This window comes from Microcaecilia unicolor, chromosome 6 (assembly GCF_901765095.1).
Source record: "Microcaecilia unicolor chromosome 6, aMicUni1.1, whole genome shotgun sequence".
NCBI lineage: Eukaryota > Metazoa > Chordata > Amphibia > Gymnophiona > Siphonopidae > Microcaecilia > Microcaecilia unicolor.
The window spans coordinates 291,892,819-291,918,721 of NC_044036.1; the positions used below are offsets into that span (position 1 = coordinate 291,892,819).

The 25,903-nt window shown below is 44.0% G+C and overlaps 2 protein-coding genes across 4 annotated transcripts in view; one reads left to right on the forward strand and one right to left on the reverse strand.

Annotated features, from left to right (window-relative positions):
• USP20 (ubiquitin specific peptidase 20) overlaps nt 1-15,135 on the reverse strand; it is a 48,480-nt gene extending 33,345 nt beyond the window's left edge. The window contains exons 1-9 of one of the 3 annotated variants that reach the window (XM_030207847.1): nt 15,073-15,132; nt 14,414-14,510; nt 14,136-14,189; nt 13,812-13,874; nt 13,416-13,547; nt 13,148-13,244; nt 12,890-12,959; nt 11,645-11,758; nt 10,966-11,044 (exon numbers count right to left, since the gene is read on the reverse strand). In XM_030207847.1, the coding sequence (XP_030063707.1) occupies nt 10,966-11,044; nt 11,645-11,758; nt 12,890-12,959; nt 13,148-13,244; nt 13,416-13,547; nt 13,812-13,874; nt 14,136-14,189; nt 14,414-14,497 (693 nt within the window). In that variant the 5' untranslated portion in view covers nt 14,498-14,510; nt 15,073-15,132. Of the gene's footprint in view, nt 1-10,965; nt 11,045-11,644; nt 11,759-12,889; nt 12,960-13,147; nt 13,245-13,415; nt 13,548-13,811; nt 13,875-14,135; nt 14,190-14,413; nt 14,511-15,072 lie in introns of all 3 variants that reach the window. The other 2 variants (XM_030207848.1, XM_030207849.1) reach the window with 2 other exon arrangements.
• A 31-nt stretch (nt 15,136-15,166) lies between these two features.
• C6H9orf78 (chromosome 6 C9orf78 homolog) lies at nt 15,167-25,459 on the forward strand. The gene is made up of 9 exons (XM_030207850.1): nt 15,167-15,322; nt 15,743-15,802; nt 16,031-16,082; nt 16,678-16,748; nt 20,087-20,164; nt 21,160-21,357; nt 21,645-21,781; nt 22,136-22,237; nt 25,183-25,459. Exons 1-9 carry the CDS (start codon nt 15,231-15,233, stop codon nt 25,272-25,274), a joined length of 882 nt encoding a protein of 293 aa, XP_030063710.1. The 5' UTR covers nt 15,167-15,230; the 3' UTR covers nt 25,275-25,459.
• The last annotated feature ends 444 nt before the right edge of the window (nt 25,460-25,903 follow it).

Here is a 25,903-nt window from a genome sequence, read left to right on the forward strand (position 1 = left end):
TATCCTTCCCCAGAAAACCGTTTACAGTTTTACAAATAGGCAGGGACAGATATGTCCTTCAGCCCAAAAATAGTTTTATAGCTTTAGTACATTGTAGGGATGTTTTGTCACATGTAGGGATGCTGAGGAAAAATACAAACACTTTAGATTTGATTCTCAGGGGCACTTACTGGACAGATTCAGGGTGCTGTGGTCTGGGGACCTGACTGAGGGAAATCATTGCAGTTGCTGGCCTACAGAGGTTGGGAGGAGGTTTAAATACACAGGAAGTTGCAAATGAAGGCTCATGGGGCTGTAATCTGAAGATTAATTCTGACTTAGCTGGACGTTCAAAGGAGTGAGAGAAAACTGCTAGGCCAAATTAACGACACACTTCAGAGGCACTACACTGCCGGATCGAGTTATCCATACACCTCAGCACCAATTCTATGTCTAAGGCAAAACTTCACAAAAATAGTTTGTCGCCATTCATGAATATTTTGGCATAATTTTGCTTTGCTTAGTGATGAAAATTGCCAAAGTTTTTGAGCACTTAAATTTGGTGAAAAAAAAAAGCAAATTGCTCATACTAAGGGGCCCTTTTAACAAGCTGCAGTAAGCACTAATGCGTGCTTACTACAGCTTAAAATGGCGTACTGCGGGAAATGCCGGAGGCATCCTGTGGTAAGGTGCACGCGCTAAAAATAAATTTTATTTTTTTGGCTGGGGGAAATTATCTGGAGGTGGAAAAAGGACGTATCAGTGCTAATCAGTTAGCGCAGCCACATTGCCTCATACCAACTGATCAGCACAGGATTAGCACGTGAGCCCTTATTGCCTACAAAATAGATGGTGGTAAGGGCTCACACACTAATTTTTGTTAATGGTCACATGCTAATAGCAACATTAGCACATGGCTATTAATTCAGAAAATAGAAAAGTGTCCTTAGCACACAAAAAAGACCTACATAAGCGTGTGCAAAGGCCACTTTTTGCTGCAGCTTTATAAAAGGGCCCCTAAATATATTTAATTTATCTGCTGCATTCTTCTAAGCGACCAAGTCTCAATGGCACCTCTTTGGTTCTAATGCCATGAAGTTTTTGCCCAGCCCTTCAGTCTGCTCTGAAAACCAGAGAGAAGACGGATGACAACCCTGAGCCTGGCTCACATTCAGCAGTTCCCACACAAAACCAAACAATTTTTATATCCAATTGCATAAAATCATGAACCAGAATTTTCAGCAAAATAGCTTTAAAAAGCCAAGAGATATTCTGCAATGAAAAGTAAAAGAGATCTACTCAGAGTAATGCTGCTGGAGCCAGCAATCTGTCTTCTACAGTGTGTCTCATAGCCAAGACTGTCTAGTCCTAATCGTACTGTAATTCTTAAGGAATATCACAGGAGACTATGGGGGGATGGAACAGGGTGGTTAACAGCCCTGGGAGTCCCTGGAGTTCCCAGGAAGTCAGCCCAGGATCAGGTGGAATTCACCGAAGGAAACCCATACGCTAAAGTCCTAGGAGTTGCTGAGGAGGGGATGCAGAGACAGGCAGGCTCCTCCCAAGGGAGAGTGGTATCAGCTCAAGTAGATTGGAGCAGGCAACAAAGTCCCTAGGAGTAAGGTAGGAGCTGCTTATGTATCTTGGCTACCCAGTTAAAGCACAACTAGGAGCCAAGAGAGAGCCTTGGAGAAAGTGACAATAGAAAGTAGCCCTAATGAAAACCCCAGCACTTAAGAATGGGAAACATCAGATGGAAACAGATGCAAACAAGCTCTTACATGACAAAGGGTGGGAGGGTTTGGAGTTTAGGGGCTGTGTTACAAGGAGATGGTGTCTTGGGAAGGAAACGGGCCTACACATTCCCCAGGAAGGGCTCAGAAAGCCAGGAGGGGGAATACAGAGAAGCTAACCTCCAGACGGGTTCTCAGAGAAATGCTAGTAAAAGGATGTGAGGGAGGGGCAGGAATAGGCTGGCAGGCTGGGAATTGTAATCTCTGACTAAAGTCTCCATTAAGAGAAAAGGGTGGTAGAAACCATACAAAGCCAATGGTTTTGGTTTCGGACAAAACCAAATAACGGCACCTCGCGGGTCCTCCCAGGCCAGCCACTGCTGCCTCCCTCCCTCCCTCCCACCATCTGAAGGCCCTCCCTAGGCCTAACTTTAAACGGCCTGGTCTAATGGCATCTTCTGGCAAGAACGATCCCGCAGTTGCTCTTGCCTCTGCAGGTTCCTCAGCTAAAATGGCTGCCGAGACTTCTGTGGGAGGTCCCGGTGGCAGTCTTAGGACTGGAAGCAGCATAAACAGGAGCAATAACCATTGCCAGTCACTCCTCTTTATGCTGTGGCCGCCACAATCTTTTGTGGCAGTCTCGCAAGGCTGCCGTGGGAGGTCCCAACAGCCATTTTGGTTGAGGAACCTCTGATGGCAAGAGCGAATGGAGATAGGGTGGTGGGAGGGGTTGGGGGTCAAATGGTGGCAGGTCCAGGAGGATCTGCCCTCTTCTGAGGGGAGGGGAGGAGGAGGCTATGGCAGCAGTGAGTGATTGTGGGGCGTGGGAAGAGTTTTGGTTTCAGCCAAAAATGCATGAGCATTTTTGGCTGAAATCTGTTTTAGTACAGAGTCCAAACCAAAATTCAGTTGGATTCTAAAGGATAGCTCAAGTAAACTCCTGAGAAAAAAGAAGGGGCGGGCTCAGAAGCTACTGGAAGAGAGAAGTTGAGAAACTAAAACGGCAGTCTGCAGAGAAGCAAGAGAGAGATAGGAGATCTCAAAGGAACCATGGACTTGCCCTACTTTGCAGCTATAAGCACATTCCCAGATATTCAAAACCATTTAACTGTCCAGGAACAGCAACTGGCCGGTTAAATGGTACTTAGCCAGCTATCTGCAAATTTTCAGTGGGACATGGCCGGTCATGACCTGCTGAAAATTTGTGGTTAGCAGCTAGCTAGTTATATTGCACAATATAACCAGCTATCCAGCAATTTTCAGCATGAGTTTGGTGGCCATGTTTGGCCACATGAATACCTAGAATATTTTTTGTCGATTCCAACTAACCAGCCAGTGCCGAATATCGGCTTCGCTGGTTAAGTTAGAACCAGCCAAAAATAAACCGGATATTCAATGCTGATCACCTGAAATTGCCCGACATTGAATATCTGGACTCAGCGCTGACCACAGGAGGCAGCACCGGCTACCTCCAGCAGTCTGAATATCGGCCCCATTACATTTTGCCCTAGAATTATAATGCCTGAAGAAGATACAAACTTTGGGTTATAAGAAGCTATGGAGAGCCGATAGCTTTCGTTTAAGGAACAGTGAGTAAATGTAATTCCTTTGCCTCGAGCTCTCAGAAATGGTCAGCAGGAGGCTTCTAAAGCCCAACAGAAATAAAAGGTGGGATCACACCCCTCTGTCTTCTCCAGCCCTGGAAGACAGAGGCCGGAAAAGGGGATGACGTACTGAACCAGGTGGGAAGAAGCTGGAACCACCTGCTGGACTTTAAAGGAGAAGGCCTTTATGTGAAGTAGTAATGCTAGGTGGTAGAGAAGCACTGAAGGAGGCGGGAAAAAGTTGGAACCTCCTGCCAGACTTTAAAAGTAGAAAGCCCTCACATGAAAGCCTAAAGGCTGTTAGACTTAGTAGAAGGGAGACTGTTATGTAAATCTGTGGGAGAAAATGCTGGCTGTGAAGATTAAAAGGAAGATGAACAGGTAGATCATCGAAAACCAAAGCAGGAGTATGAAGAAATTAGGTCTTACCTGATAAATTTTCTTTCCACTAGTCCTTCCCACTATTCCAGAACCTGTAGGGATAGTTGTGTCCATCAGGTGGAGATAGAAAACTAAGCTGAGAAATCTCTCTCTTGGCATCCAGTCCAGCTCCTCAGTATTTATATAGGCAAGCAGTAAAGATAATACTCAGAATAAACACAACAACCTTAAATAACTCGCTACACTAACCAGACAAGTAAACATGTGGACCTCCCTCATCTCTGGACAACTTGTACAGAATAAGAGATATGCAGGAAGCACTATGCACGGTGACAGTCGTTATTTGGCCCATTATTTCACACTGACTATATAGCTCCAAAAACCTCGGGTGGGCCTCTGGAATAGTGGGAGGGACTAATGGAAAGAAAATGATCAGTTAAGACCTAATTTCTCCTTCCATTACGTAGGTTTCCACTATTCCAGAACTTTGGGGGTGTATAAAAACAATCCCTAGGGTGGGTGGAATCCTGGCGCCGCTGCGCCAAAGCCTAAAAACTGGCTTCCAAGCACGCCGCAACATCCACCCTGTAGTGTTTGGCAAAGATATGCAGCATAGACCACATTGCCACCTTGCAAATATCCACTGGAGACAGTAAAATAGTCTCCACTAAGGATGTCTCTGAACACCTCGTAGAATGAGCCCGCAAGGCCTGAGGAACCTGCTTGCCCACAAGCAATAGTCTCTTCAGCCATCTAGCAATTCTGGGCCTGGAAGCCATGAGGCCAAGCCTCCATTTACCAAAAAGCATAATCTGTCCTAATTTCGAAACTCATTCGTGACTTCCAGATATTTAATGAGGATGCTACGTACATTGAGAAGCTTCAAGGAAGAATACTGTGCCTCTTTGTCCTCTCTGCGAAAGGACGGAAGCTCCACAGATTGATCGAGATGAAATGCTGATAAGGAAGGAATCGTGCGTAGGGAGATCCCCGCCTCTGAAAAGCGGAGAAAAGGATCCTAACGAGAAAGCCTGAAGCTCGGAAACCCTACTCGTGGACGCAAAAGCCAATCCAGAACTTTGTCTTTAGCGTAAGATCTTTAATGGAGGTCTTCCAGAGTGGCTCAAAAGGAGACTTCTGGAGAGCATAAAGAACTAAATTAAGATTCCACTTTGGACATGGCTTATGAAAGTGATGCCGCATCCAGTCCAATCCCCGCAAAAATTGAATGATATCCGATTGGTTAAGAATTGGCAATGTTGACGATTTGACCAGTTAATGTACTTTGGAGAATTGTAGTGTTTAAACTTTGGCTTGTATAACTTTGAAAATGCAAAATAAAAAATAAAAAAAAATTGAATGATATCCGGGAAAACTGCAAGAAATGTCTTCTGTTATTGGCCCCTGAAACAGGCCAAAGTTGCAACCTGAACTTTTAGAGAACCCAATGCCAATCCTTTCTGAAGGCCTGTCTGGAGCAACACTAGGATGTGCATGATCTGAGCAAAGGAAGAAAGTCTGTGTTCAGAACACCAGCCCTTGCACATCCTCCACACCCTCGCATACACCATGGATGTACAGAATGAATCAATGCAGCAATTGCCAAATAAGAATAACCTTCTTGTCTTAACCGAGCCCTTTCAATGGTCAAGCTCTAAGACCAAATGGGCATGGATTCTCAATGAGCACCGGACTTTGCTTCAGTAGGCTGTGTACTGGCGGAAGACGGAGAGGATCTCCATCCAGCAGTTAAATCAGGTCTGCATACCATAGCCTCCGCAGCCAATCTGGGGCTATGAGAATTTTTCAATCCTGGTGCAATGCGATCTTTTTCAACATGCAGCATACCACAGTCCAAGGAGGAAAGATATATAGCAGATGTCTCTCCAGCCAGGGTTGCAGTAAGGCATCGTTCTCCATTGAGCCTGGTTCTTTCCAATGGCTGAAGAACTTGCGCACTTTAGCATTCAGTTTCATCACCATCAAGTGTAAAAGTGGAGAACCCCATCAGTCCACTATCAGCTGAAAACCCCGGCCTGATAGTTCCCATTTTCCCGGATCCAAGGAGTGCTTGCTGAAAAAGTTTGCCTCCACATTCAAGGACCCAGTGAAGTGAGTTTCCGATAAGCAAAGATTTTTCTCCACCCAACTCATGACAGAGGCTGCCTCCACCACCATCAGATGACTACGGGTCCCAACTTACCTGTTAACATAAGCCACTGCTGTCGCATTGTCAGAGAAAACTAGAACCGGGGCCCTCGCCACAAAGGGAGCAAAGTCTGCAAGGTATTCCACACTGTTCTAAACTGCACGCGATTTATTGATCACAGAGATTCTTCTGTCCCATGTGTCCTATGTCAGAAGAAACTTGTAATGAGCTCTCCAACCCAACCTGCTAGCGCCCGTTGTCACCAGCTCCCACTGTGTTATTGGAAAGGGAGTTCCAACGGTCAAATTCCTGGGCAACAACAAGGAAGATGAAGGTCGTACTTCTGTGACACTGGAAACCAGCGACTGAGAAGACACTCCTGTAGTGACCACATATGAGCTCTTGCCCATAGAACCACTTCCATCGCTGCCATCACTGACCCCAGAACCTGGACATAATCCCAGACTCTGGGCCTGCCATGACTGAGAAGATGAATCTGTTGAACCAGCTTCAATCTCCTGCATTCCAAGAGAAAGATCCTCTCCCCTTGCTGTGTCGAATAGAACACCCAAATACTTCAGCGTCTGCAATGGAATTAGTCTGCTCTTTTCAAAATTGATCACCCAACCCAATGACTGCAGAAAATGGGCAACCGTCTGCCACCACCACGCTGTCCAAATAGGATGATGCATGAATGAGCCATTCGTCAAGATATGTGTAAGCTTTGATTCCCTGGCACTGAAGTAAGGCTGCTGCCGCCGCCACCACTACCATAACCTTGGTAAACGTTCTTGGTGCCGTGGCAAGACTGAAGGGCAAAGCCTTAAACTGGAAGTGATGGCCCAAATGCGGGGGTCATATGGGTATATAATGTCAGGTCAAGAAAAATAGTGAAAACTATAAAGAATAAAATTACGGAGCACATAAATAAATATGGTTTAATGGAACAGAGTCAGAATGGATTTAGCCAAGGGAAGTCTTGCCTCACCAATCTGTTTAATTTCTTTGATGGCATAAATAAAAACATGTTGATAAAGGTGAGATGGTTGATGTAGTGTATCTAGATTTTCAGAAAGCTTTTGTCGAAGTTCATCATGAGAGACTCCTGAGAAAATCAGAGTCATGGGATAGGAGGCAATGTTCTGTTGTGGATTAGGAAATGATTATTGGAGGAGTGGCCTAGTGGTTAGGGTGGTGGACTTTGGTCCTGGGGAACCGAGTTCAATTCCCACTTCAGGCACAGGCAGCTCCTTGTGACTCTGGGCAAGTCACTTAACCCTCCATTGCCCCATGTAAGCCGCATTGAGCCTGCCATGAGTGGGAAAGCGCGGGGTACAAATGTAACAAACAACAAAACAGAGGGTAGGGTTAAATGGACATTTTTTTCAATGGAGAAGGGTGACTAGCGAGTGCCACAGGGATCTGTACTGGGACTGGTGGTATTTAACATATTTATAAATGAACTGGAAATCAGAACGACAAGTGAGATGATTAAATTTGCAGATGACACAAAACTATTCAAAGCTGTTAAAACACATGCGGACTACAAAAAATTGCAGGGAGACCTTAGGAAATTGGAAGACTGGGCATCCAAATGGCAGATGAAATATGATGTGGACAAATGCAAAGTTTAATAATCTGAATCATAGTTAACCAAGGCTAGAGACCACCTTGGGAGTCAGCACCCAAGAAAAAGATTCAGGTGTCATTGTAGACAAAATCCTGAAATTTTCTGCCCAGTGTACAGTGCGGCCAAAAGAGCAAACAGGATGATAGGAATGGGATGGTATACAAGACCAAGAATACTATAATGCCAGTGTATCACTGCATGGTGCAACCTCACCTTGCATATTACTTTCAATTCTGGTTGCCGGATCTCCAAAAAGATATGCCAAAATTAGAAAAGGTTCAAAGAAGAGCGACCAAAATGATAAAGGGGATGGAACGCCACCTTTTATTGAGAAACGGCTAATGAGGTTAGGGCTCATCAGCTTGGAAATGAAACAGCTGAGGGAAGATATGATTGAGGTCTACAAAACCCTGAGTGGTATAGAATGTGTAGAAATGAATCCATTTTTTACTCTTTCAAAAAGTACAAAGACTAAGGAACACTCAATGAAGTTATACAGAAATACTTTTAAAACAAATAGGAGGAAATATTTTTTCACTCAATGAATAGTTAAGCTCTGGAACCCACTGCCGGAGAATGTAGTAATAGCGGTTAGAATATCTGAGTTAAAAAAAAAAAAGTTCCTGGAGGAAAGGTCCATAGTCTGCTACTGAGATAGACATGAGGAAGCCACTGCTTACCCTGGGATTTGTAGCATGGATCGTTGCTACTATTTGGGTTTCTGCCAGGTACTTGTGACCTAGATTGGCCACTGTTGGAAACAAGATACTGGAACAGATGAACCATTGGTCTGATCCAGTATGGTTACTCTTATGTTCTTATGTTTCTCCTTGAGATTGAGTACAGTGAGAAGTTCTCCCACTTGAACTTCGGCTATGACTACTCTTAGCATTTCCATGCGAAAACGGGACACTTGGATGCAGCGGTTTAGACCTTTGAGATACAACACTGGACAAAAGATGCCTTCCTTTTTTTTAGGAAAATGAAGTACACTGAGTATCTGCCTTGCCCTTGTTTGGACTGGGAAACTGGAACAATGGCCCAGAGAGCCAGCAAGAAATTTATAGTGGCCTGAACCTCCACCACCTTGGTTCCCTTTTGACAAGGAGAGTGCAAGAAGAGAGGAGCGACTGGGTGGAAGAACTCCAACTTGTAACCTTCTGTAAGAATATCCGGAACCCACTGGTCTGATGTGATTTTGGTCCACTCCTCCCAAAACTCCTGACGATGTCCTCCCACTGGAGGAAGAGAAGCATGGACCAGCATCACATCATTGCAAAGCTCGGGAGGCACTGGGCGGTCTAGCCGAGATGACTTCCTGTCTGCGCAAAAGGAAGACTGGCATGATTGAAAGCAGAACTTCTGACCGTATTGCTGACAACCAGGCCGATACCGTCTGATGTCTCGAAATAGAGAGCCCCCTGAGGACGGATGACCAAAAGCTTTCAGATCTGTGGCTTAGTCTCCCACCATTCTTTCATCGTTACTGAGATCTTCTCCAAATAGTCACTTGCCCCGAAAGGGCAGTTTAACTAGGCTTGACTGATGCTCCATCTGCTGCCGATGTACCATGACAGCCAAAGACATACTGTGGGCCGTAACCCATAACATGTCATAAATTGCATCTACGAAGTAGACAGACCCCACCTTCCAGATGGGCATTATGGCACCTGTCCTGTGTTGCAGACTGCTGATGCCATTTCAGGCATGCTCTTGCCACAAATGAGCTGCACACTGTCTCTTGAAGGCCCAAAGAGGCCACTTCAAAGGCTTGTTTCAGTGAGCCTTCTAGCTTCCTATCCTGTAGGCCTTTTAGGGCATGCCCCCTTCCACCGGCAAGGTGGTCTTCTTAGTCACCATTATAACCAGGGAGACCACCCTGGGAAGCTTCAATTTCTCTTTCTCCTGCAGATCCAACACGTAGAGGCGAGCTATGGCTCTTCCCACTGTCAGCCTCATGTCCGGTGAGACTCATTCTGCTGTAATTATGTCCTGCATGTCAGGATACATCGGGAAGGCCTTAGAAGGACCTCTAAGCCTCCTCATGATCGACAAAGATGGAACTTCTGATGCTGAAGCAGAAGGCTCCTCAATGGAAAGAACTGCCAATGCCTCAGAAATAAGAGTACTGAGCTCCTCTTTATGAAAAGGAGGGAGAAGCAGATAGTCTCATCTGCCCTCTCTTGGAGGTCTAAACAAGATCTCTACGAGCCAGAGGGGCAGCAGGGTGAGAAACTGAAGCACCTTGCAGCAACTCCAACTGTCACTGCGTCAGTCAATAGGCCTGGTGTAAGGGTAATATAAACTCCAGAAAAAACAAAGATCCCAATACAGCTGAATGCTCTGTCAGGCCCTGAAGTTGTAAAATGGTAACTGTGCTCCACGTGTGTTCAGATACAGGCAGTTCCTCACTGCCTGTTGGCCCTGACAAACAGACCCGTTCCCACACTCTCCTGCATCAAACTGCACACCAGCAATCCCCAGCATATACTGATGCTGTGTTACATCTAAAGACGTGCTGCCGCCGACCGTTTCCTTCACGATCCGCAGGATTCCTGGCTTGCACATACTGCAACGTCTCAATGCCGGCCAGTGGGTCCCACAGCGGGAACACTACTTGACTGCCTCCGTGGGAGTCGCCATTCATCCCGACTCTCACAAGTACCACACTATGTGGTCCCAAGTGGTGAGTCAGAATCCCTCCCCTGTACCACGTAGAACTTGAAACCCTCCAAGTGGTTCCAAGTCCAACTTACCACTGCCAGCTGCTCCACCCAAGCTCACAGTAGCCACAAGTCTTACTCCTGGACTGATGCACTCCAGTAAAACTCTCTCATTTTATTTTTTAAGATTGTAATGCTGGAAAAGATAGCTCCACAAGAAACAGGGGAGAGGTAAATGAAGGGAAGAAGTACATTTGCAGGGCACCAGAGACAGGGATCTGAAGACCTCCAGATATGACTCTGCAGACTCAAGCCACACACAAAGCTTAACTGTAGACCAGTTTACCAACTGGACCAGGAGCAAATAATTCAGAACCAGAGGCTGTGTCCATCCACCTGCTGGAGACAGAAAATATCAAGGAGCTGGACTGGATGCCAAGAGAGATGTGTCTCAGCCCAGTTTTCAGTTCAGCTCAATTTTCAGTTCTCTATCTCCACCTGCTGGTTGATGAACACAACTATCCCCACAAGTTCTGGAATAGTGGGAAGCTACGAAATAGAATGCAGAGTTAACTGGTCTGCTTGAGTGAAGACTGTTTGCTGTTTTAAAAAATATAATAAAGAATTGAGGCACCTTATTCGTAAGGACTACTCTGCTGGGGAGTCTGGATAGTTGTGGAGAGCCTCTAAGAAGTGAGCTAAACCGTGCCAGAGACGCCCTGTCAGTGACAGTACATAAGTGTAGACTATTTCCAGGAAAATGTTTGAGGTCTCATGCAGAGCCATCATTGTTTTGGGCACCTGAAGGCAAAGCTGGGACACTCACCTGCTGCGTGTAACCTCGGAACATGGGGTTCACCAGCTTAATTCCATGCGACAGGCTGGTAGGGACCACATAGCTTGGTCTGTTCAAATGGAACAAAAATTAAAATGTCATGCTCCAGTGATTAGTCTGGATTGCACATCTGTAAGGAAAGGGCTACAGGTTCTAGGTGCCTGTGCCACCCTAATGTAGGTGTGGTGCTGGTATCAAAAGCAGCTAAAAAGGCTAAGTACCTGTGTTAACTGTTGTACATTCTGGTCCTTCTGCAATACTTGATGAAAGGAGCACAATTCTCAAAAGCGAATTAAGAATTACATGAGATTAATCCAATACAAGAGCCTCATTTCTTTTTGTTGTTGAAATTATTTCCACACATTTTGATACAGATATACGGTAATGGATCATGACATAAGGTCTTAGTTATAGTTTTAGATAGTTACAGGATGAGTGCATATTGCACCATAGTTTATATTGGCATTAGGTAAGCAGAAGCTAAGTGGATCTCATGCGCAGCGCTTCTCAGTTCTCATAATATATTTCCAAAGTATGCCCTATAACTGTTAACAACCTCTCTCTTGATGCCAAGCATCATCACCCAACATCACAAAAATCCAGCGGCTAATGATTCGTAGAAATCTAATTTTGTGAGTTTCCATTAGCAGTTAATCATGCAAAGACTCACCGCTTTTTGTGCCAAAGCTCAGAGAGCAGTTTCTGATAGCTCTTGCACAGAGCTGGCTTCTTGTCTGTGCGCACAAGCCCTCCACACTCCAGAAAAAACTGTGTCAGAGGGGGACTGCAGGGGAACAGGAATAACAGTAGTAAATTTCCTCTCCCCAACATCTTAGGACAAGCCTGAAGATACTAAAAGAGTCACAGAAATCTTTCACCCATTCAATCTCATGTACAGGAAGTTCAGACAACCCCCCCATCCAAGTGGTGAATTGATTGCAGTGTTGCAGCCCCGTGATACTTCTGTCCAAAGCCCCAGCCCTCAAACACCAGAACCCACATGGCAAAAATATCAATGCCACAGCCTTCCATTGTACTGCACTGGTTATAATTGTGACGAAGCTCTAGAACTTGTTGCTGGAGTATGTGTTAACTAGTTAGCCTAGCTGGGTTAAAAAAAAAAAAAAAAAAGATCATGACAAATTCTTGGAAGGAAAGTCCATAAACCTTTGCCAAGGAAGACCTGGAGAAAGCCACTACTTATCCCTGACAGTTAAGTAGCATGGAATCTTGGTACTTTTTGGAATCCTGTCAGGTACTTGTGACCTAAGTTGGCCACTGTTAGAAACAGGATGCTGGGCTACATGGAACTTTGGTCTGATCCAGTATGGCAATTCTTATGTTCTTATAAAGGATTATGGAGTCATATTAGGGTGTGAAAAGGAGAAGAGTGGGGGGAAAATAGGCTCTTTCCAATCAATAGGGGAGACGTATATTTGAAAAAAGTATAATATTTATTTTAACAGGTTGACTCAACACAGCCATGTTTCGACGCCATAGCACCTTCTTCAGGAGTCTTCCAATGGTATATTGAGTGCTTGAATGATTAATACTCCAAGATAAACCAATTTCAAAGAAAATGCAGTTCCTTCTCTTCCAGAGCAGTGGCAGAGATGCATACAGCAAGCATGGAATATTAATCATTCAAGCACTCGATATATTGTTGGAAGACTCCTGAAGAAGGTGCTAAGGCGCCGAAACACGGCTGTGTTGAGTCAACCTGTTACAATAAATATTATACTTTTTTCAAATATACGTCTCCCCTATTGATTGGAAAGAGCCTATTTTCGCCCCACTCTTCTCCTTTTCTCTCTATATTGTTTCGTGGGGATTAAGTGCACCTCCACACTTCATGTGGCTTCCTTTTTTAGGTCATATTAGGGTGTCACATTAGAAGACAAAACTTATTACCCACCAGTTTGATAGTGCTTGGAGAGCTGCACTCATGTAACAAGAGTTCCCTATGTTCTTCATGCCTGTAAGGCCTGCATAGAGAGAAACATTTCCACTTTACATTTCTTCACCTTTGCCTTTCATTCAACATATAACAGCCTGAAAAAAGACTTGGCTTTAGGATATCTCAAAACCTAAAACAAAGCCTCTGGGTTTAGAGGACAAAGAGGAGACACAGGTGGTTAGTGACCTATACAGTGCTAGTTGCATCTAAGATCACCTTGTGGTTTCAGGTCATCATCCTCTGACTCAGATTCTCCTTCATCAGCCACAGCAATAGGAACTACCTTTGGTGTGTAAGTGGGTGATCCGGAGTCCTGGGTAACAAGACAAAATGTTTAGTAGCAGGGTAAGAAGGGATACTTTTTCATACACATGATCCTAGCCAATCACCCTGCTCTCACTTCAGCACAATCATGTCTCCAATACTCATGCACCAGAGAAAAAGTCACATCATCTAATACCATGGCTTCTCTTCTCAGACACACCTGCTCAAGGAGCCTGGGGGACTGCATTACAGCATGTGACCAGTGCCTGGGCTCCAGGAAGACCTCCTTCTCACATGAATAACACCACAGACGGAAGGTGGTCAGATTCACTGTCAAGTTATGCTTCTTCAGCTAAGGAACAAGAAAAGAAAGACTTTTCAGCACCATGGGCTAGGCCCCAGGGACAGAAGGGACACATACAGGATGTATACAGGATAAATCGTTGAGACATATCCTGCTGGTAGGGATTTCTAAGAACAACATCGCTTGATAGCAACACATCTAACCTCAGAATTACCACAGGGACTGATGCACTCTTGGGCACAGTTTGATACCAGTAAAAGTGAGGGCCAGACTCCAAAGGTGATAGAAATTGTGCATTAAAGAAAGGCTCACCTGTGCGTGTAATGTGCTGTGATCAGCATATGACTCCCCACAGCCCACATAAGGACATCCATCCTAAACAGAATAAGACAGGAGTCACAGCTGGAGGCATTCCACAAAAATACTATGAATGAAAACTTGGTGATTGTCAGGTTGAGAAAGAGGAAGGCTGTAGGTTAGATTTTACTACTTGGCCCTCCCAGTTTCTAATCCATGTGATGTAAGCCCCATCTCATTCTACCTGGTGAACCTACCACCAAATTACATCACAGAGATACAGGAAGTCCCTGGCTTGGTCACTAAACCAAATCTCCAAAGAATGAGGCTCTCACCCACCTGAAGACAAGCCCAAAGATTTGGTCCTCCAGCATTACACGATTGACAAGTCCCCTGTATTAAAAGCCAAACAAGTGAATTTATTTTCAGACACTACCACTGCTCATCTTATTTACATGGAACATCAACCCCCTACCCCTCCCCTTCTCTTCCTCAATCCACAGCCCAAAAACAAAGGTTCAGTAGCTGGCCCTTATCATGACCCCATGCTCAACCAAGAAACAGGGCAAGAACCTGAATTTCATTTCATTAGTAGCCCCTCCACCTTGCTCCTTTACCTTTGATTTCAACAACAGATCACTCCTGGTGACCTCTCCTATGCAGCCCAGGTGAGGACATGAAGCCCCAGGCTCACTCATCATGGTTTCAGCTCACCTAAGTTCAAAAAGAGAAAGGTGTGAACGGGGGGGGGGGGGGGGGGGGGTAGTTCTAAACAGGAAGAAAAGCCTAATAGATCAATGGGCATAGAACTATGGATGCTAGGGTCCAGATCTCACTGTGGCAGCTTGTGATCTTAGGTACTTAACCCTCTGACGCTATTGATACAAACCTAACCTATAAGTCCTCTGGGGTCAGAGGCATATCTCCTGTGCCTGAATGTAACTCACCTTGATCTACAACTGAAAATGTGTGAACTAAATAAATAACCCAGCTCACAGCATGCATCCGCACCTCTCCGAGATCCCTGAGCTTTTTGCCCTTTTCATCCTCCTTCCTCTCTATAGCATGCATGATGCATTGCTCAGTTTTCCTATATAATAGCCCTCCTCCCTCACTTTATAGCGCACTAACCCCCTGCTCTCATCAATCCCCCTCCCTCCCGATACCTCTACATAATAAGCTGGTCACCTCCTCCTCCCAGGTCATCTATAAGAGTAGGAAGAGCTCCTCTCCTATCTGTGATACGCTATCATCATCCCGGCTCAGCATAACGCACCATTCACATCCTTTACCTGAAGCGTCGCTACCCGGTAGAGCCATCAGTGACGTCACCCTTGCGCGCAGGCGGCGACGCACGACAAGAACGTCAGAGGAGGCGGAGCTAAAGGAGTCTCGGTACTGTCTGGCTGGCGGAGCAGCAGCTGTGGCAGAGAGATGTCAGCGGGTAAAAACTTTCGGCGGCGGAGGCCGCGTTCCTCGGACGAGGAGGAGGAGGAGCAGGATGAAGCGGCGGCGCAGGATATCAGGTGGGAGTGGGAAGGCACTTTGGTCCCGTTAGTGCCATGGGGATGTTCAGATGACAACGATTGTGCGGGGCTAATCGTAGATGTTAAACATGCTGAGGCCCATGGCAGAAATTTGGAAGGGGTCCGAAAGACCACCAACAGACTTTATCTCCTTCAGCTTTATTCAGGTTTTGAGCTCTCTATAGCAAGGAGGCCCAGAGCAAGTATTCCGTTTGCCACCACCTAACGCCAGCAAGGGAGCATAAGAAAAGCAATGCTGTGTCAGATCAAACTCCTCTAGTCCAGCAACCTGTCTCTGACAGTGGCTGGTCTGAATCTCAAATAGATCTATTTCCAGGGGTGAGCTGTGGTTCTCCCAAGAAGGGCATGCATGAGGGGCAAAAAACACATGTGATGAATGTAATGGTTTTATTTCCACAGATTAAAATTGGAGGAAGCAAAAGAACTTCAGAGCCTAAGGCGTAGGCAGAATGGAGTGAGGTGAGTTTCAGAACCAGGGTGAATGACATTGGTGAATGTCATGCTAAGTGCTCTCTTCAACCAAAAGTGATCAGATCTGTAATACCTGGCTGACCCTGCAAAGGTCACTGTACTACAGAGGTGTTGTAGTATAAAGTCCTTTTTATTTTTTCTTTTGCATATGGAGGTGGCGTCCCTGGGGAATCAATTTAGCTTTTCATGCACTGATTGCCTGTTTTATTTTGACAGCGCTGCAGCTTTGCTAGTGGGGGAGAAATTACCAGAGGAGACAACACTGGCAGTGAGTTCATGGATGATGCTTCTACATTCCCTCTACCTGGAGGGAAATTATAGTCTCAGGATGGAATAGGCTGCAAAGAAATATATCTGAACCTGATTAGGGAATGAAGTTTATTTAAACCTGTTAGAAAGCCCAGTCAAGTGAGATCAGCATAGTGAGAGAAGATGGTGGCAAAGTGAAGCTGTTGGACTAGTGTAGGGAGGTGGGAGAGTGGCACGTTCAGATTAAGTGCAGTGTGGTGACTTGGAAGTGTTAGCATTGTGAACTGAGAAGACTGTATCCAAGATAGATTTACCTTTCTGAGGAGATAAAACTCAGGGATTAGTGGAAAAGTTGTTTCCTGGCTGGCTTTTCCCACTGATGGGAGCAGTTTACTGCCGTTCCAAAGACATCATGTCACAGACTCAGCCTCTGTAGAGTGAGTCAGGCACAATTTCTCCTTACTCATTCTCCCTAGGCAATATAGGCCTAAATTTTTTCAGAGTCCCTCTCCCCTTCTGAAGTTCTATAAAATTATTAATAAGAAAGTTGGGAGGATAAGCAATCCATGAAACCAAATATATAAGCAGTGAACAGGCTTCTACTATCTTTGCAGGATGATCCATTCAAAATCAAGAGTGGAGGAATGGTGGATATGAAGAAACTAAAGGATCGCAGCAAGGAAAGGTGGGTGCCAGTATCCTGGGGCCAGGTATCATGCAGACTGAGGGGGTTCTGATGGGAGAAGGGAGCAAAGGGTCAGCTTGAGGTAGGGACCTAATAATCAAAAGCACTTACATGGTCAGCAGCAGGTGCTGAACATATAAACATTATTTGTTTTTAATTGCTGGACTTCTATAGGTAACATTTGGTCACATAAGTCACTATCTCCTGGATTCTATATAGTGCAACTTAGTTGCGTGTGTAAAACCAGTCGTATTCTGGATTTGCACGTGCAACTTAATTAGCTTAACAAGCCAATCAGTACCAATAATTGCCAGTTAATCATTGACACTAATTGGTATTAGAATTTACATGAACTGTCTAAGCATAGTCTGTAACGTTGTGCATGTAAATTCTAAGGTGCCTAGTTGAAAAGGGGGCATGGAATGGGCAGGTCATGGGCGTTTCTAAAAACTATGCGTGTTTTATAGAATACACCTGGTCTGTGCCTAATTTAGGCATATGCATTTATATCAAGTTTTACTAGGCGTAACTGCCATTGACTAAATTTAGTCGTGCGGACGGGTGCTAGGCATATTCTATAAACCGCACCTAAATTTAACCATGGTTTATAGAATACGCCTAGGCATATTTTTTTTCAGCGCCAATTTTTTTTAGGCATGATATAAAGAATATAGCGCTATTGCTGGTAGGTCAATGTCCCAGGTGTCAGCGGGGGGGGGGGGGGGGGGGGGGGGGACAACACCTTTTTTTCATGCCTTTTTGGTGATGTAGTGGCATTCAAGCATTTTGGAGGTCGCTTCATCAATACTGAAGGATTCTTTTTGGTCGCCGTGTAGTTTTTCCTTAGAAGGGTGTCTTGCTGAATAAATGGGAGGCATATGGAATCCCAGATAAAAATTCACGTTTATTACTTAGTAAAGCTTATGCATTGGGAAAGAAGCGTATACTTAAGCATTGGCTGAAAGAGGAGCCTCCCTCCTTTTGGTACTGGAGAAACGGATTGCATGCTCTTATGTTATGGGAGGCTCGGGCGGCTAGGAATTCCTCAAAAGGATGAAGGGCTTTCATGTTTATCTGGAAATTCTATTTGTACTCTCTCACAAAGTAACAAGCGCTGTACTGAATAGGCTTCAGAGTGTTTCTTAAGTGGGCACTGTTATATTAGGGGCTGTTTTGGGGTTCTCTGCCTGGGAAGGGGAGGATGGATTGGGATTATTGGGTGTTATTCTTTCAAGATGGCCAGGGATCACAAGAACCCAGACGCCGGTCATCTCAGTTGTTTGCTCTGGTAAGGTAGGGGAGGGGGGTAATCCTGAATATCCTATATAATAATTTGCACCTCCAACGTTCCATGTCTGGCTGCCTGGGTTCGTAACATCTCCTGACGTCAGCCAGCCTCCAGCATTCCATTCCCCCTCACTGTCCCACCCTTGCGTCAAGACGTAATGACGTCAGAGGGCGGAACAGTGAGAGGGAAGGGAATGCTGGAGGCGAGCTGACGTCAGGAGGGATGTTACGAACGGAACGGAAGCCAGCACCAGCCAGCCAGAGAATGTTCAGGTACAAATCGAGAGGAGGGGGGAAGGGCAGGGCAGAGGAGAATGGATGGGATGGGAGGACAGTAGAGGAGAGAATCGCAGGACATGGATGGGAGGGCAGGGAAGAGGAGAATTGGTGGACATGGAGGGGAGGGCAGGGGAGAGAGAAAAAAAAAAAGCTTACATGACAGCCTTCCTGGGGCCCGTTTCATTGTTGAGGAAACGGGCATGGTTCCACTAGTTGTGAGGTTGGAGGGTACTGGGAGGTTTATCACAACAAAAAGAGGATCAGGTGTTACCCAGTTGTTGCTGTAAGATGTTTTTGCTTATTATTCATAGTAACATAGTAGATGACGGCAGAAAAAGACCTGCATTGTCCATCCAGTCTGCCCAAGACAAACTCATATGTGTATACCTTACCTTGAATTTGTACCTGTCCTTTTCAGGGCACAGACCGTATAAGTCTGCCCAGTAGTATTTCCCGCCTCCCAACCACCAGTCCCGCCTCCCATCACCGTATAAGTCTGCCCTCCCTTATCCTAGCCTCCCAACCACCAACCCCTCTTCCCCCCACCTGCTCCGCCACCCAATTTCAGCTAAGCTTCTGAGGATCCATTCCTTCTGCACAGGATTCCTTTATGCATATCCCACGCATGTTTGAACTCCATTACCGTTTTCATCTCCACCACCTCCCGCGGGAGGGCATTCCAAGCGTCCACCACCCTCTCCGTGAAAAAATACTTCCTGACATCTTTCCTGAGTCTGCCCCCCTTCAATCTCATTTCATGTCCTCTCGTTCTACCGCCTTCCCATCTCCGGAAAAGATTTGTTTGCGGATTAATACCTTTCAAATATTTGAACGTCTGTATCATATCACCCCTGTTCCTCCTTTCCTCCAGGGTATACATGTTCAGGTCAGCAAGTCTGACCTGTTATGCTTGCTTATTATCTTGTAGCTGTTTGATGTCATTGCTTGGACTTGTTGCTTAGTTGCCTCTTTCACTATATGGCCAGGGTTATCTGCTTTAAAATGGGGTGGGCTACAGATTTTATGGTGAAATTCAGCTGCTTTGTCTAATATTCTGATTATGTGCATTGTTTCCTGTGCTACGCAGTTCAGATAAGTAACGCTTATCATGATGAAGAAATAGCATTAGAGTATAAGTTAATAAGTCTGCATACATTGATTGTTTCTACAAAAAAATTGATAAAGAAAACAAAAATATATTAAAAACCTTTCAGATTGATGAAGACATAAGGTGAAACATCAACTTCCATTATTTCCAAAGCCAATGGCTTAAGTGGAAGGTCACCTCTGGAAATCTGTTTTCTATATTCTCATTATATATTTACTAGATTTTTCAACAGCAGTGACTATCATATATTGTTTGACATTAGTTGAACAGCTGTTGTGATAATTTATATATTTAGAGCGGGTGAGATTTACTTTTTGAATAATAATTTGAATGTACAGCTCCACTAAATGTTCACGTAACATAATAGATAAGCTATTTGTTTAAAATTGTGTTACTGTTCTGCTGAATATCAACATTATTATCTTTTCATAGTGTACATGAGCACAGCTCCATCACTGTAAAACGCTTTAAATTTCCCAACCACTCTAGAGAGCATAAAACCCATATTAGGTTGACTGTGTGCTTTTGTACAGTCAGTCTTGGATCTTGCTGGTGCTATGGTTCCATAAAGCCGTTTATAGCAATAATGCAATTCACATACAATGCACACTTTCTTCAGATGCTTTGATTCATTGTTGAAATTCCTCTTGTGCTTTCTGCTCAGGCTTGGTGAAGAGGAGGACCTGAATCTGGGAACATCGTTCTCAGCAGAGACCAACAGACGTGATGAAGATGCTGACATGTAGGTTTTTGGAATGATGAAAGTGAGGGGAGGGGTATATGTCAGTATTTTGTTCTTGTGTTTATTGTTGAATGGAAGGCAGTTGTCTTTAATGGGACTTGTCTCCAACAGTTCTTTCTTAGTTGTATTTAGCCTCCAGCTAAAATTTTGCGCACGTTAAGCTTGTAGACGTCCATAGGAATATTATGGGTACCTACATGCTTAGCGCACACTAATTTTTAGTGCACTAAAAACGCTAGCGCACCTTTATAAACAGGGCCCTAAGGCAGTTGTGTGAGTTCTGGGATTTTTTTCTCTAGGTCCTGGTTGACTTTTGTAGGGTTTTGTATTTGAGTTTAGGAATCAATTGAAAACTTTTCTGTTCAGACAAGCATTTACTGACTTGACAACTCCATATGTTTGCTGATGGGTACCAACTGCAGTATGTAGAAATTAAGACATGTTATTTTGAAAGGGATTGTTTTTTTTAATGTCAATTTATTACTGTTTATGCTTATAAGTTAAGTAGTAAGCTGCACTGAACTTTGGAAGTGGCAGTGTATAAGCTTTTGAAATAAATGAATAATCTGCTCCCATTAAAAATAAAGTTACAGACACATCCCCCTTCCCTGGTGACTTTATAGGATCCCAGATCTAGTTTATATAATGATCTAAACCACTTGGGTATTGTTTGTAGTTTGCTTTTAAACTTTACATGAAAACTAGGACTGAAAAGCTTTCAGGAAGGAGCTGATGGGTAGGTGGAGATGAAGCTCATCACATCGGCAGGATGGCTATATCAGATAAGAAACGTATCAGCTATTTAATTAGGTATCGTTCATGGGAGCTAGGATGCATGTCCCAAACCAGTGGATATTGTGAGATTGTGGCCATGGCAATGCTTTCAAAAACAAAAATACAAAGGAGCCCAAAAGTGGAGGAAAGGATCTTCTGTCCATATTAGAAACTAGGGGGGGGGAAAGGTACTGAAGGTTATCTCCATATTCTGGCTACAGGATGAAGTACATAGAGACTGAGTTGAAGAAGAGGAAGGGGATTGTGGAGAATGAGGAAAGGAAGGTGAAGCTGAAGAATGCAGAGGACTGTCTATACGAGTTACCCGACAGCATCAATGTCTCATCTGCCAAGAAGACCGAAGAGATGTTGTCTAATCAGATGCTGAGTGGTATTCCTGAGGTGGACCTAGGAATAGAGTATGTATATCCTCATACTTTGGAAGTATTCCTTCCCTTTCAAAGGGAACCCCTCTGTTTCCTTCAGGCAGTCTTTCTTTTTCACTTCTATATGAACATTCAGGTTCAGAACCCCAGTCAGGAGGACTTTTCAGTTTTGGCAATATTCTTGATACTCCCTGTAATTTCACTTCATATAGATTGCTCCAAGACAACTGGTGGCCTGTAGTGACCCAGCCCCTTGAAAGTCTTGGTCCGGAGGGTAGTTTTGGGGCTGTCTTCAACTTTTTTTATTATTATTTTCACAGTGCCAAAATAAAGAATATTATTTCTACAGAAGATGCTAAAGCCAGGCTGCTAGCAGAACAGCAAAACAAGAAGAAAGCCAATGAAACTTCTTTTGTTCCCACTAACATGGCCGTGAACTACGTGCAGCACAACCGCTGTGAGTCTTCAACCCAGGGAAGCTGCTAGAGAGGAAATGTCTGATGTATTTTCCAGGCAATAAGATCCTTACCTTTATCTTTTGAAAATTGGTACAAGAGATTAGTTCTAGGTCTCAGATAGTGAAAAAAAAAATATTCTCTTGAAGGCACCCACTGTTCTGCTCCAGACCCAAATTGTATATTTAAAAAGTACTCAAAAGTTTTAATGGCTGATGCAACCCCTCGACCTTAAGATTTACAACCAGAGGTCTGCAGGGAGCCGCCTGCTCATGACGGTCTTTGGACAAGATGAGGAGAGTCATCTGTCCTGTGCATGTTTCTTTATTCTAAACTTTTGCTCCTCTTTCTCACAGTTTACCATGAAGAGCTGAATATGCCAGTAAATAAACGTCATAGAGAGGAGCCAAAGGCCAAGCCATTACGGGTGGGAGACATAGAGAAGACAGAACCTGAGCGTAAGTACATAATAGAAAGTGTGTAAGTAGAATATATTTCCCAACATATTCTAAGTCTCTTCATGTGCAACTTGAAATGGGACACTTGGAGGCGTATTTTCAAAGCACTTAAACTTACAAAGTTGTGTGGAGGGGCATTTTCATATGACGTCTAAGTCGGACTTTGGATGTTTTGTGCTAAATGTTCTAAATCCAAATAGCAAATATAATCATTTTCAAAAAAAAGAAAAACTTTTTTTTTTTTCAAAAATACCATTTTGAACAAGGTTTTGTGTTTTGTGCATTTATCTTTTTAGGCCATTATTGGAAACAAAATGCACAAGTTAAAAACACACAAAATCAAGCCACTAGGATGTAGGATGGGCCAGCATTTTTAGCAGACTGGTCCTCCAGACATTCCAGAAGCGTAATGGGCACCCTAGGGGGCACTGCTGTGGACTTCATATAAATGCTCTCAGATCTACATCTCAATCGCTCCCTTATCTTGTCTGCTGAGCCCTCCAAAACCCAATACCCCCAAATGTACACCACTACACTATCCCTTAAGGGTGAAGGTGGCACCTATAGGTGGGTACAGTGGGTTTTTAGTGAGTTTTGGAAGGCTCATAGTTCCCACCACAAGTGTAACAGGTAGGGGGAGGTATGGGCCAAGGTTCACCTGTCTAGAGTACGCTGCACCCACCACTAGACTACTCCAGGGACCTGCATGCTGTTCTAATGGATCTGGCTATAACATCTGAGACTTTCAGAGAGCCTGATGAGTACTATTTTTATTCACATTTTTTTTTTTGGGGGGGGGGGGGGGGATTCATCTGGTTGTTAGGGCACCTTTTTGTGTCTTATTCGTTAGAAAAAGAGGTCTAAACCAAAACGTTGAAGTTTTTGCCCTTGATGATTTGGGTTTTTCCATTATGGCTGTACAATGTCCAAGTAGTAGGTACACTCTAATTCCGCCTTCAAAATGCCCCTGACATGCTCCCTTGTGATTTGAATGTACGGCAGATAAATTGCATAGATAAACATCAGCAAAATAAGTTTAGAAAATACCGATTTGGACATTTTGAGAATAAATTTGACCATATGCTGCTTTATGACACTTTTTTTGGGACGTTTTTCTCTCTCGAAAATGAGCCCTAGAATAACCTATGGAACTTTGTAAGTCTTAAGTGCTTTGAAAATGAGCCCCATAGTCTTGTGTTCACTGTTTGCATGCTGTATCTTGCCTCATCTGCAGTTAACTACCCATTGAATGAAATGCTTTCTCCCTGCCACCCAACCTTTCCCACATGGCTTCTCATCCATTGTCTTATGGTTGCATTTGTTTGACAAAGGCCTGCTTTCAGAAGTCCCTCTGGGCCCCCCGCATTTCAGACCCTAACCTAAAACCATTTTCAAGTTTGAATGGGAAGACACGCACAGACACACACTCTCTCTCAATAGATAGATAGATGGTATAAAACAGAACCAAAGTTAACAAGGATAAGGAACCCCAGACACTTCAGATTTAGTTGTGGCAAAGAAGACACTTGGGGTCCCTTTTACTAAGGCGCGTAGAACGCACATCAAATTGGAGCTACCATGTGCCCCAGGCACCATTTTTGATGTGTGTCCAAAACACGCAATGGAAATTTTCTACCATGTGGCGCTTAACCAGTGGTAATTGATAGTGGACACGCACTGACAATTACTGCCCGGTTAATGCATGAGACCTTACTGCTAAGTCAGTGGGTGGTGGTGAGGTCTCATGCCGAAAATGGATTTGATCTGGTTTTAATTTTGCCGCACGTCCATTTTCGGCCACAAAAAAAAGGCCTTTTTTGCAGGTGCGCTGAAAAATGGACCTGTGCGCGTCCAATACACGCGCACAGGTCCATTTTTCAGCGCACCTTAGTAAAAATCTTGGTCTTTTGTGTGTGTGAAAATGAGGATCCAGACTTCTGTTCAAGCATTGTAATTACAGCACTGTCAAATTCATCTCTCATCTAAACAAGCAATAATAGAAAAAAAATCTTGAGCTTCTCATTCCCCAATATTGAGAAACCCAGGGATATGCACACCTTCCTCTTATAGCCACCTAAATAACAATCTGCATTCCATGGCTCTTTCTTTCTTTCTTTCTTTCTTTTTCTTTCTTTCTCCTTCCTTCCTTCCTAAAACCAGAAAAGAACCCATCCAGGAAAAAAGAAGGAATCCAAAATCCACACAACATCAAGACTACTTTCCATATCCAAACTATTAACAGCTCAAAACAATAAAAAGATCCCCTACCCCACAAAATGTGTGATTAAGGTCCATATGGTATAAGTTAGACAATATCAACAACCAATGGAAATGGACCAGGTGGCCCAACCCATATCACTGCTAATCTCACTTCCAGACTTCCAAATGCATAGCATTAGAATAAGCATAACTGCTATCCAGCATAAATATACTACACAAAGGGAGACCAAATTTGCAAAAAAAATCTTTTCACTAAGTTCACGGGACATATTTGTGATGGAAAAATTGACTCTAGATTTAGCCAGCCACTCCAAACTAGTCGGTGGGATCTCCTTTGCAAAAGTTTACTAGTGTACATGTGGAGGCTTATTTTCAAAGCACTTAGACTTAAGAACCTATGGAACTCTGTGAGTCTAACTGCTTTGAAAATGAGCCTCCTAGTGACCAAGAGAAAGCCTTGAATCAGTCTGCCTGTAGGCTTTGGAAGAGATTCGGGCAAGTTTCCCCCAAAAGGAAAGAGGTCATTTGGAGAGAGAGGTTAACTTCTACCAGTCATGAGGGTAGATGACTTGACCTTCTGCCAAAACAGCTGACAAGTGGGACAGGGCTAACGTGATTGAAGTCTTCCACAGAAAAGGGAAACATGGGATCCCATTTCAATTTGCTGAGGAGTAAATACATTCTCAGTAAAATCTTAATCTGGGTTGCTTTTCTGGTTTCTGCAGGGTCTCCTCCCAATCGCAAACGTCCAGCTAATGAGAAGGCAACTGATGACTATCACTATGAGAAATTCAAGAAGATGAACCGGCGTTACTGATTCTTAAGCTTATTCTGTGAAATACGATATAGCATGTATAATAATGTTGGAAAAGGCCAGCTGCTTCAGGCAAATGTTATTTTCTTTAGATGTGATTTTGTGGTTTCTTTAAGGTTATACTTATTGCAAAATGTCTCTTTTACTTTTTTTTTTTTCTTTTAAATAAAACCTCTTATTTAAGTTGACTTTCTCCTATTTTCAGTGTGTTGGACAAGATCTAAGGAGAAATTGTTTGTTCTACAATGTATTGCTAAAGCATTGTGTTGCCATGTTATGCAAGAGTCATGAGTGATCCATAGGCATCAGAAGTGTGCATGAGGCCTTGAGTTTGGGAGTCTGGAGATGGTTCAGCATCCTGGAGAAGTTCTAGGTGAAGGTAGCACATCTGCTACGATGCTTCTATGCTGGAGATCATGATTATTGGGAGATCTAATGCTCTGCACTTACTTTCTCTGTTCCTTCAAGACTAGAAGACTATTTGCAGAACAGCAGTAGGACTGTTGGTGTGAAGCCACTGCAACCTGGGATTAGTGGCAGGGTCAGCTTTCGGTGTGGATAAGCTATGGAATCATATAATGTTCTAAGCACAAGGTAGGCCCCTGCCTAGACCTTTCCTTTAAACTGTACTG